This window comes from Indicator indicator, chromosome 1 (genome assembly GCF_027791375.1).
Source record: "Indicator indicator isolate 239-I01 chromosome 1, UM_Iind_1.1, whole genome shotgun sequence".
Lineage (NCBI taxonomy): Eukaryota > Metazoa > Chordata > Aves > Piciformes > Indicatoridae > Indicator > Indicator indicator.
The window spans coordinates 7743613-7755865 of NC_072010.1; the positions used below are offsets into that span (position 1 = coordinate 7743613).

Sequence of the window (12253 nt, forward strand, 5' to 3'; positions counted from 1 at the left end):
ATCATATCTGCCAGAATGTTCTAATTCAGAGTTGAATTTCCTCTTGTAGCTGTGGTTTATTGACTAGGAGACACTTGATCTAAAACAGAGCAATCCTGCATTGATCAAACACAGGCATCTATGGCACAGAAATATTCATTTAAGCTGCTTACTCCAGGATGCTATATCTCTTATACTTTATTATGGGGCTATTTCTGTAGGCATTGCATTATATGTAATATGGCATATGTAATATTTAGCAGTAAAATATATCTCGTGATAGAGTAAGAGCATCTGTAGCTGTTGGGCTTTGACTTGTCTTGCAAACTCAGCTTCCTATGATGGTGTAGGTTGAAGAGATTAAGGAACTAAAACATCTGTTTTATGAGGAAATGCTGAGAGACCTGGGGCTGTTTAGTCTGGAAAAGAGAAGGCTGAGAGGGGGATTTATTAACGTTTACAAATATCAGAAGTGTGGGTGCAGGGAGAAGGGGCCACTCTCTTCAATGGTGCCCTGTGACAGGATGAGGACAATGGACAAACTGAAGCACAGGAAGTTCCACCTCAACATGAGGACTTTCGAGACCTGTGTGGCCATGTTCCTGTGTGGCCTGCCCTAGGTGATCCTACTTGGGCAGGAGGCTTGGACTCGATGGTCTTCAGAGATCCCTTCCAACCCCTGCCATTCTGTGATGCTAGGAGTCTATATTTGTCATATACTTTTCAAAGCTCCATTTATTTCTGTTACTTTATTTTTCAGTTTGAGACTTTTGGGGAGGTTGATTTGGTGAGGAGGTTTGTTTCTGATGATGTGCTTGGACTCCTTCTTTTACTTACATATATATACACAAATACTATCCTGTAGGACTGTAACATTTTTTGCACTTAGGTCAGGGAGAGGCTGTACAAATTCAGGGTTTAATAGGGCCAGGGTGAGTATTGTTACCATCTGCTTTGCTACCTTATCTCCTGTTCAGCAGCAGCTAATGTACAATTCCTGCATTTTTCATAAGTGAAATCATTATAGAATAGCTCTGAATGCCACTGAGAGCTTTGAATTTATGTATATATATATATATATGTATATACATATATGTACACAAAGCCATAAAAAGTACATTATATTACTTCTTCAAGGTGCTATGTCATTTTAAGACTTTCCAAGTATTTAGGATTGCAGTTTTTCTACATCTTTTTGCAAGACAGCCCTTCATACATTGATATTTTAGCATGACCTGGTAAAAGAAATTTTGATTGATAGATCAAAACTCTTTTTCTCCTCTGTGATATATGTGATATATCAGAAAAAAACATAATTCATAATTATAGGAGAGCTGCTACTCATTACTCTCCCCAGGATGTTGGATACCTTATGAGACTTTACCTCTTAGTAATTCAGTAGAGTTTGAAAGCTATTTGTCATTAGATTGAAAAGCTGGTGCCAGTGTGTGGACTTGTTGCCTTGTTGGTGGTTAAACTGTCAAGTCAGGCTGAAGGGGGAGTTCTGGAGGGTAGCACTGCAGCTAGAGGAAGGTTACTGAAAGAGGCAATAGAAGAAATGAGGGTGGCCCTATATGTCTTCCCTGATCTATGCACAGACTAAATCACTTGAGCTGGTGAGCTAGTGACCTCAGTGGGGGTTGATGTAAACTAAATGCTGAGTCTCTTGCAGTGTTAAAATATCATTGCAATCCTTTATACATCTGAAAACAACACTTTGTCCATTTGTCAGTATGTATTTGTTACCTAACTGGCAGCTGTTGTTCTCAGCCATGGGACTGAGTAGCCAGTTGAATAGAAACCAAATACAATGTTATAAACATCTTGTGATATTTTATCATATTGATGTTCAGGATAGTAGGAGAAGCTGTAGAGCACTTCATTAGTAGTTGAACTACAAACACTTGTTACTATATAATATTAATGAATTCATATTGCAGGACAAATTTATCTTGGTTCCACATCCACTAAAATGATGTATTCTGGCTATGTCTAAGGTGAGAACAGGGCACAGTTATTATGCTGGGCAGAGTCTCCAAGGTGAGGAGACATAACTGCCAGTCTTGTACCAGAGTCTCAGTTTGTGGTATTATCTGTGCACTATGTTAACTATGTCTAAGTTTCCCTTCTCATGGAAAGTCTCACATTAGTTAAAGCAAATCAATAAAAAGCATGGAACCACTGTGCATAAGTTAGAATGTATTAAATTCCTTTACAGATGCTCTCATTCAGTAGTAAATTTTAATTTGCTGTAGCATTGATTTTATAGCTCAAATTCTTTTCACTTTGTGAGTCTCTGCTCAAAAGAAAAGGTCCTACATTGCAAGCAAACTTCAACATCTCAGATGCTGGGAGGCGGTGGAAGCCCCATCCCTGGATGTTTTTAAGACCAGGCTGGATGTGGCTCTGGGCAACATGATGTAGTGAAGGGTGTCTCTGCCCATGGCAGGGGGGTTGGAACTAGATGATCATTGGGGTCCCTTCCAACCTTGACAATTCTGTGATTATGTAATGTCAAGCTTCAGTGTTTTCTATGATGTGTGTACATCTGCTTGACTTGGGTCTGTGGGGCTGAAAGTAATTTCGGCTGTGTTTTACACAAATTGCTTCAGAATGGCTGAGTGTAAATTCTGACCACTTTTACTACTCCTCCCACTGTAGCCAGCAAGGATTTGATCCTAAAATACTACAATATTTACACTAATTTTTCTATTGTCTTTAAGATGTGCAGCCACAAAACTTCTCTCAAACTGAACATCACCCTAAGAATGCCATTTTCAAGTAGTTTAAGTACACTTGACTGCAAAATGTTGTGCGATATCTTTTTTACTATCAGCTGAAGGTGTACATGGTACCAGCCTCATTTTTGTGATCTCAGACAACATTCTTCCCACAAGCACATATAACTACACTCTCCTTTCAGAGCAAAATGGGGAGAAAAGTACACAAAAAATCAGTTTCACAAACATATAAGGACAAGGAACAAGAGGTTTTCCCAGCACAGAAGTCTCTGTGGGTAAAAAGCCAACTTAAATTTGTTATTCTGCTCAACTTGGCAGAAGGGCATGTTTATCCACTCAAGTGGGTTTTATTTTTAATGGTTTCCTATAAATTGCTCACCTTTCTAAACATCCCTTAAGACTTTAATCCCTGGATGTTAAAACTTTGTCTAAAATAAGCTACCTGAATATACTTACTAATTTAATTGGGGAAAAAAAATTTGGAATGAAATTGATATGTATATGTGCATATAAATATCTTCCTGTTCTATTGCAATGATGGGAAACTTTTATGCTGAAGGAAAATAGGCTTTAGCTTTTAAACAGAATAATGTTGTTCCATGATTTTATGAGAATTCACTTCCAAATGGCATTAGATCTACTTTTTTTTTCTTTAAATATTGACCAGGTGCTGAGTTGCTCACTATTAGCAAATCACTCAAGGTGGAGAGCTGAATTAGAACACGTTCTGTCCTACTGAAAAGGACATGTTCTGCTGCAAAAATACCACTGCAGGAATTCTCAAAAATAAGTTTGAGAAGGGGAATCTATTGGCAAACTAAGACCTCACAGACTTATCAGTGCAAAGGATGGAATCAGTAAAAAGCATGGTCTAGGTCCACAAATATGTGTCGGAGGTTTGAGTAGACAGAAGCTATTTTACCCCTTCCCAAAGGAGTAAAATAAAAACGCTCCGCACATGAACTGGGAAGTTAAATGGAAATACTACTCACAACTACATACAACAGTAAAAAACATACAAAATACAGAACTTCATCACAGGATTACAGGATGTTAGGGGCTGGAAGGGACCTGCGAAGATCATCGAGTCAAACACCCCTGCCAGAGCAGGACCATAGAATCTAGCACAGATTGGACAGGAACACATCCAGATGGGTTTTGAAAGTCTCCAGAGAAGGAGACTCCACAAAATCTCTGGGCAGCCCGTTCCAATCCTCAGTGCTCATATTCAGCTTTGGCCCAGTTCTCTCCAACCTAGGCTTTACCAAACCTCCCCTCCAACCAGGCCAAAACACCACCTTTTTCTGGTGTCCACCTTCCTGCACCTCTCTTGTCCTTAGAGGACTTCTCTATGGTTAAGACATCCAGTCTTAAACCCCCAACAATCTGGATTACAAATAGTAATACCTATTTTCAGTTATCTTTCACTTGATGGGCAGGTGAAACAAACAGAATGTGGATGACCTGGAAATCACAAAGCAAGACAAGAACAAACTTGTTAACAAAGATGTAAAAGACAACAAAGCTTTTCAAGTATCCATTTTGCACTGCATTTCTCCTGTTTGATAACCCTCCTTCCTAATGTTCTCATGCTGGATTTGGAAATAACTTTCATTCTGCAGAAGACAGTGACAAATCCTTGCAAATTAGGGTACTGTAACAATGTTGTTTGATTCTCAACACGAGTTTTCAATTTGCATTCATATTCCATATCGGTGTTGAACACTGTTGTTGAAGATTAAAGTCTGTCTCACTTGATATTTTGCAATTCTACTGTGAGGACAAATTAGTGTTTGTACAAAATTTCCAGTGGTCCATTAACCCCCAACAATGGAAGATCACAGTTTATATCAGGCCGAGCCATGCTTGATTTCTTCTTATCTGCAGTGCACATGAAAATCTGACAGTCTCATTTTAAAAAATCCCAGACACCCATTTTCATGTGTGCCCAGAAACACAAAAGCAGATAGACATCACAGTGCAGTGAGTATTGTAGCCCTGTAATAAGTTCCTCAGAAGAGGGGCAGGGAGAGAACAGCATCCCAAAGAACTGAAGTACTAAACTTGCTGTTGAGGAAACACTGACGGCTATTTTCAGTGTACATCTCCACTTCTTCATCTTTACGTGGGAAGAAGAGAATGAACCTGAGCATTTTTGGGAAAAGGGCCATGAAGTGTCTACCACCAAGAATTATTTCAAGAGAAAACAAGCATACAGGGTATACTCCAATGGTCCCAGGTCTCAGACAGACTTGGGTCCGTTTTCCTGTACACACACTATGTCTGCAGGGAGATGTCCTGGAGAGCAATGGAAACCTGGAGGTGAAATCCCCATCAGCTGTGTTTGGCAATGCTGCCTCCTCATGGGGCTCAGAGTTTTTGAGTTCCCCAGTCACGTTTGAATGCTTGGTGTAGGTGTCTTTGAACATTAGTTGAAACTTCATCGAGTTTCAGTGACTCTCAGACTCTCAGGCGTTTCAAAAATGGGACTTGAGCCACAATTAGTTTCAGAAGTCAAATCTGTGCTTCACTCCCTTCATCATAGCTCTACCTAAGAGATACATAATTAGAAAATTGCATGGCAGCAATGTTTATATCAGGCAAGTCAGAGTTGCAACTTAGGGCCTCTGCAAATCTGGCAGATGGGCATTCTTCCCCTTCTTTCTTTTCACAAACCCCCCAAAATCCTGCTTTGTACAACAACGGTGAATGTAGAATGGATACAATTTGAAGTGAAACATTTCTTCCTTTAATACCAGTTTACTCATCTGATTGATCAAAATGTTGTCCAAGGGATGGTAGGTTTGCTGTCACCTAAAGCAATGTGAGGAATTTGTAGTCATATATTATGGAGGCATTTGTAAGTTCAGTTACTGCAAAACACTCTTTGTGTCTAAGCTACCTTTTTTCTTTAGGAAACAAGAAAATCAACTTTATTTAGCCTAAAATGCAGCAATTGCAGACCTGAGGAATCAATACAATTACTAAAAGAGCTTTAATTAGTATTCTTTTTAAAAAGCATTTTCTAAGAGCTGGATCAACGATGATAAAAGGACTAATATTCTATATATTTTATCTTCATCATTTTAGATCCCTTTTAACCTCTGTTTATGGCAAAAGTGTTGTGGTAGCTCAGATGAGAAATTATGTAAGCATCTTAGTTTGCTACAGTCTTGCACCCTGACCACCTCGACAAAGACTAAATCTTCAGAGAACCAAGCTAAATTCTTGGAGTTCTCCAGAGCATGTGAAAACCAAAGCTCTTCAGACGTTCAGATACTCAGCTGATTCCTTCAGGAAAAAGAGGTATACTCCTGACACTAAAGCAATGCATTGCCACCTTTCAAGCCCACATCCAAGACATGAAAGCAGCAGAGCATGTGATCTGGAGAGCTTTAGAGTGTATTATAATTTGGCCAAAACCATTTACTTTATCATAGCCATTGTCTAACAGGTAACCCATTTCACTGACACTTTTAGCAGCAACTGTAATGTAATCATCCTGAAACACATGAAATTTCAACTCAGAAGTTTACAGCTCAGTTAAATCAGAAGTAACTGAGAGCAGTTTTATTGTGGAAGGTGTCGGGAAAATCGTAGTGAGAGGCAACACTGTGTGATGTTCTTAATACAGCACCAGATTCTGAAACGTTTGTAGTATTTATCAGAGATGCTGAGCATGTATGAACATTGTTGGTATGTTTGCCTGGAGGATTAATGACACTTAATGACTTTATTTATATACTTCTCAAAGCAATGCAGAATGTTTCTGCAGCTTCTCATCTGTCTGCTATGCCTGTAGGAAGCAGCGATGACTCCATGGCTGCTAATGCAATTATGACAGATTTCATATATAAGGGTTGCTTTCCAAACTTTTTTACACAGTGAACAAGAAATGAAGTTAAAAGCAGATGTTTTAGGAAGTTAGACAGGACTGGAATGAGTTTAAATGTTAACACAGATTAATAAGTAGAATACTGTGTTCATTTAAGCTAATTATTTTCTCAGAAGACATCCATCCTATTTAGGCAATTACACAGCCTCAAGTCTTCATTTCTTACCAGTACTACCAAGGGATTTCATCTGCTAGTTTAAGTTTGAGACTGTTCATGTGTTTCAAATAACATAGATTTAATTTGAAATCTGCATTTGAGCTGTTTCCATGTGAATATTCCACGCACAGAGAAATGCATTTATTCTAAATTTAAACTGTAACTATAGTAACCAGCGTTCACTGTGTTTCAGTATGAGATATATAAACCCACTCAGAAGGAAACATGTTGTGTTAATTATCATTCTATCACAAGTCTACAATTTGTATTCTTTGAAGCAATTAGCAGAAACTAAATTTTCTTACTATCCAGACTTAGAAACCAAGAGATTTGCAGGAATGTATTCCAATGTCATTTGTGTGAAACTGTGAAAATTAGGAAAAGGGTCATATGTGGACCAGTTTGGAGGGCATAATAAAATTATTTTTTTCCCCAGATATTTATTGCCTAATAAAAATTCAACATCCAGCTAGCTTTGCAGCATTCAACTGAGATTTCCTAGAGCAATTCCTAATCTTAGACAAACAGAGTTACTGCTTCTATTATAGCTGGGTGGCCACATTTTTTTCTTGTAGATGATCCTGTAGGTGATTTTGCAAAGGCACCAAATGTTACTTCTACAGTAATGACCAAACTAGTCAAGGTGAGTAAGGACACAAGTAGCTTCTTGGTTTCTTTAGATTTCTTTCTTTGCACATGGTTTTCTTAGGGGTCAGTTTTGGTTGGGGGATATCTCACCCCATCTTAGGTATGTTGTCTTAATTCCTGGCATTGTTATTTAAGCGTACAGTGTTAGAAGTTTAAAATATATAACACAAGTAAATTTCATAGTTATGATGTACTTCCCAAGCATACTAAGATTGTGTAGTTTTTCCACAGGTTATTTACTGCATATATTTCAGTCTGCTAATAGATTTCAAGTTTTACTAACACATTATTAAGATAATACTCATTCATTAAATAATGGGAATTCAAGATACTGATCCGTAACATTTAAGAAAAGAAACACTGAATTACCTAGTCTGGTGTCCTTTATAAATTCCTTGTGTGCCTCTTTTTTCCCTCTATACTGAGGACCTTATTTTGTGTTTGTCCAGTCTTGATTCTAAGATACAAATCACAGTATCACAGTATATCAGAGGTTGGAAGGAACCTCAAGACATCATCAGGTCCAACCCCCCTGCCAGAGCAGGATCACTTAAGGTAGTCTGCACAGGAACGCATCCAGGTAGGTTTTGAAAGTCTCTTTCTCTCTTGAACTGGGGAGCCCAAAATTGGACACAGGATTCCAGGTGTGGTCTCACCAAGGCAGAGTAGAGAGATAGAAGAACTTCCTTAGACCTTCTAGACACACCTTTCTTGATACATCCCAGGATCCCATTGACTCTCTTGGCCACAAGAGCACATTGTTGTTCCATGGAGAACTTGCTGTCGACCAGCACTCCAAGGTCTTTCTCTGTGGAGCTGCTTTCCAGCAGGGCAGCCCCTAACCTGTCCTGGTGTCTGTTGTTATTTCTCCCCAGAGGTAGGACCCTGCACTTGTCCTTATTGCACTTCATGAGGTTTGCCTGCACCCAGCTCTCCAGCCTGTCCAGGTCACGTTGGATGGCTGCACAGCCTGACAGGTGTCAGCCAACTCCCCCACCCCAGTTTTGTATCATCAGGAACTTGCTGAGGGTACTCTCAATCCCCTCATCCAGGTTGTTGATAAAGATATTGAACAAAACTGGACCCAGTATCAATCCCTGGGGAACACCACTTGCCACAGGCCTCCAAGTTGACTCTGTGCCACTGATGCGACCCTCTGAACTCTGTTGTGGAGCCAGTTTTCAATCCTCCTCACTGACCAACCATCTATGCCACATCTCCTGAGCTTTTCTGTGAGGATGTTATGGGAGACAGTATCAAAAGCTTTACTGAAGTCAAAATATATGACATCCACATATGGATCTAGATGACTCACATTGCTCTTCTATATTATTTTGGTGGTTAAATATATCTAGCATTAAAAGGTAAAATGTAATGTGTCTTCTTTAGAACTAATTTGTTTGGCATTGTCTTGTTGCCAATGATTTTGATGTGTGTTTCTCTCTGAAAGAGAATTTTTTAGATCTCAGTTATTTTCTCGCTCTGAAGGCATTGCATATAGAACATAACTTCTCTCTCAAGCTGTGTTTATTGAAGCTATGGATATCAGCATCATATAACTTTTGAGACATTTCATTTGGGCATTTCAGTTTTTTAAAATATATGAATATTGGGACTGTGCAGACTAAGCCAAGTTTTGGCTCCTGTCACACTGCAATTTGGGCTCTCAGGTCCTGGGAGGTGCGCCCACTGTGGCTGTGTGATCTGATCATGCAGGTCAGGATTGAGCTTGCAAAGCACTTGTCCTTTCTGCCTTCTTTTTCTGCACTTGCTTCATCTCATGGGACAGACTTGATGAATATGTACAAGATTTGTTCATACTAAATTGATCTTGAAGATGAGCTCATCCAATGCATCTGCTAATGAGTGGTCAGTTAATGCGGCCAGACTAGAACCAGCCCAAGGACCTCTGAAATGTATAGTCTGTTTCCTCTCCTATTCAGCCTCACTATTTGGTAGCAGGTACCTCCCATCTCTGTTTTCAGAACTCACCCAATTGCAGTGAAGTCTTCATTAAAATGAGTCAGAAAAACAAATTAATTGCATTCTATCTGCTTTGGGTATGTTGTGACTAAGACCATCCACACAATTTTCAACATTTTAGTGGTTAAAATTAGCTGTTCTGCTCCTGAGAATTTGTACATCTCCTCAGAAACACTTTTTGGCAAACCACTGTAGTTTTAGGTAACCAAAGTCTCAAGTTTCTCTTTACTTGATTATTGTAACAAATACAATAGAAGATGTATTTGACATTGATTTGTAAATAAAGTTTTTAAAACAAGAAAAACTTTCCAGTGATAGCATTTTCAGAATTGCTTCAGTCAAACTGAGGGCAAGACTCTTAAAAATCTGTGGCATTCTAAAGCCAGTATTGCAGAACCTAAGATTTAAACAGTGCTCATAGTGCAAAGGGCTCTGTAAAGGTCATCTGAATGTGTGGTGAATGTTGGTTTATGGATTTGAGGCAATCTGAACAAAGTTAAAATAGCTAGCACATTTGTTAAGGTTTGCCCATTAACTCATTAGTCCCTGGAAGGCTTCTAGTTATCTCCTTCAAACTCAGATCAGTAAGACATTGTTTTTCATTGAGATGCCAGGCAAAGTTGCTCTGAAGCATGAGGGAAAGGAGCTTCCTTTTCCTTTCTTAAAGTCTGCTCCAGTCAGACAAGCTGATGAATCATCTCTTTAAACTCTTTAAAACCATTGCAACTTATTCAGCTTATCTAGGCTGTTAGTTTTCTGCTGTGGAGAAGGCCACAATGAGGGTCACTGATGGGAGCAGTGGCATAGGGAGCCAGTAGTGGGGGAAAGCAGCAAGACTTTCCGACTGCAATTTCTTGAATCTTCTCAAAACATCAAATGAAGCATCATTCTTTCTGTTTGGCATTTACTATGGGTTTAGACTCTATTCACCACCACTGTGTCATATGCTGTTTCGTCAGGCATTTTAACCTAATTTTAAGGTATTTTTTATGCAGTTCATGACTCTGAAACCATGTCACTGTAGGGTAGGGGGAGCATGTTGAAAATAGATTTTTAAATGGTGGGATTCACTTTATTTGGATGATCTAGAAGTTCATCATTTATGTAAGCTAGGGAACAAAGTTCCTTCTATAGTAAGACAAAAAGGTGCCCACGCAGAGGGGGTTTCTTCACTGAAAGAGTTGTTGAGCATTGGAGCAGTCTGTCTGGGGAAGTGGCTGAGTCACCATCCTGGGAGGAAATTAAAAGATGTGTGGATGTGATGCTTAAAGACATGGTTTAGTGGTGGACTTAGAATGTTAAGTTTATGGTTGGACTTGATCTTAAAGTTCTTTTTCAACCTAAATGATTCTATGATACTAGGAAATGTATTGCATCCTAAAGTACACATTTGAAAGCATTGAAGTGAACAGCTCACTCCTCTCACCATAGAATAACTCTAAATTTTGCCTAAATTTTGTTCAGCTTAAATTATACAGGGTAAATTTGTCCTTAATGTGTTTTTACCACACTCCCATGTGTACTGAAGGCAGTGCTATTCTGCTGGTGTGGGACAACCAAGGCTCCTTGTATCCATCCCTGTCTTTCACCAAGAACTGCTGCTTGGCTGAGGAAGTGGCCTGAGATCTCTCCTTCTCCAATTTACCAAATTTGCTTTAAATGCTCACTTTGTACATAATAAGCCACAAATAGTCTTAAGAGATCAGATATCAAAGGTATGGTACAAAAAGCTCCTATAATCAATAGGTGTTTCTTTACTTGTGTTTTCTTTTCCCCAGAGTTGAAAGGAAGGAGCGTGCACGTTTGAAGACAGTGAAATTCAACGCAAAACCTGGCGTAATCGATGCAAAAGGGGTACGTAGATAGTGAAACCTTTTGAAATTGCACTTTGTAATTGTTGTAGATGGTTCAGAGACAATTTTAGCACTCTAAGTAATATTCGGATTGTTGCCTAGAGACTCACTGGAGCCTGGTGACCTGGAGTGTAGTGAAATACAGACAGGAATATAGTATGTTATAATCTTTGAAATAATTAAACATTCTTTTTATAATAGTACTGACTGACAGTGCCTCCTAATTGGAAGATACTAAGAAAATAAAGAACATTCTGTGACTGTTGTGATTTTAGTAAAATGATGGATAGAGGAGAAAAAGCAGACATTTAAAAAGAGGAGAAAAAGCAGACGTTAAAAAACCAATTTGGAAAATTGTTTCATGCAAGAAGTACAAATTCCCTGGCTTCAGATGGTGCTACATCTCAAACAAAACATTAGAAGTTAAAGAGTTTTGGATGCAAAATGTAGGTTTCGGATGTTCTGCTTTAAGAGTTGTGACAGACATTGAACACAGATGTGTTTCACAGCAGGCACAACAGGCCAGCCAACACAAAACAGGCAAGTTCCTGTCTGCAGAAAGCAGCCACTCCGCAACATTTATTGTCCCCAACAGTCAGCAGTTCTCACTAGCCTGGTGTCTAATATCTGGTACATTGCCATCTGGCTGGCAAGAGTTATAGCATGAGGAATGCCCACAGTCCTGGCTGTTGAGGTATGTTTTCATGCTGCAGCATAGTTTACACTTGCAGCAATAGTGAATATTTGACATTACATTTTCAGGCATTTATTTTTGAAAACTGTCCAGTTGGCATGCATGGGATTTACAGCTAAGGGTTTCTGTGAGCAAAACCACAGAACCATCAGGGAAAAAAAAAAAAAAAAAAAAAAAAAAAAGTCCTATTTGGCAGCAGACAACACATCACAGGGCCAAAACTGAGTGATAAGAGGACACAAGCCTATAGTTAGGTGCTAATGAGGGACAAAACCAAGTGGTTTGTCAGATCCTTTCCAGGCC

At 39.1% G+C, this 12253-nt stretch overlaps 1 protein-coding gene across 7 annotated transcripts in view; it reads left to right on the plus strand.

The window, feature by feature from the left end:
• Positions 1-12253, plus strand: part of DLG2 (discs large MAGUK scaffold protein 2) — a 701362-nt gene that overhangs the window by 650135 nt on the left and 38974 nt on the right. For all 7 annotated transcript variants that reach the window (XM_054382907.1, XM_054382932.1, XM_054382887.1 and 4 more), the window contains one exon: positions 11182-11257. In XM_054382907.1, the coding sequence (XP_054238882.1) occupies positions 11182-11257 (76 nt within the window). The remainder of the gene's footprint in view (positions 1-11181; positions 11258-12253) is intronic.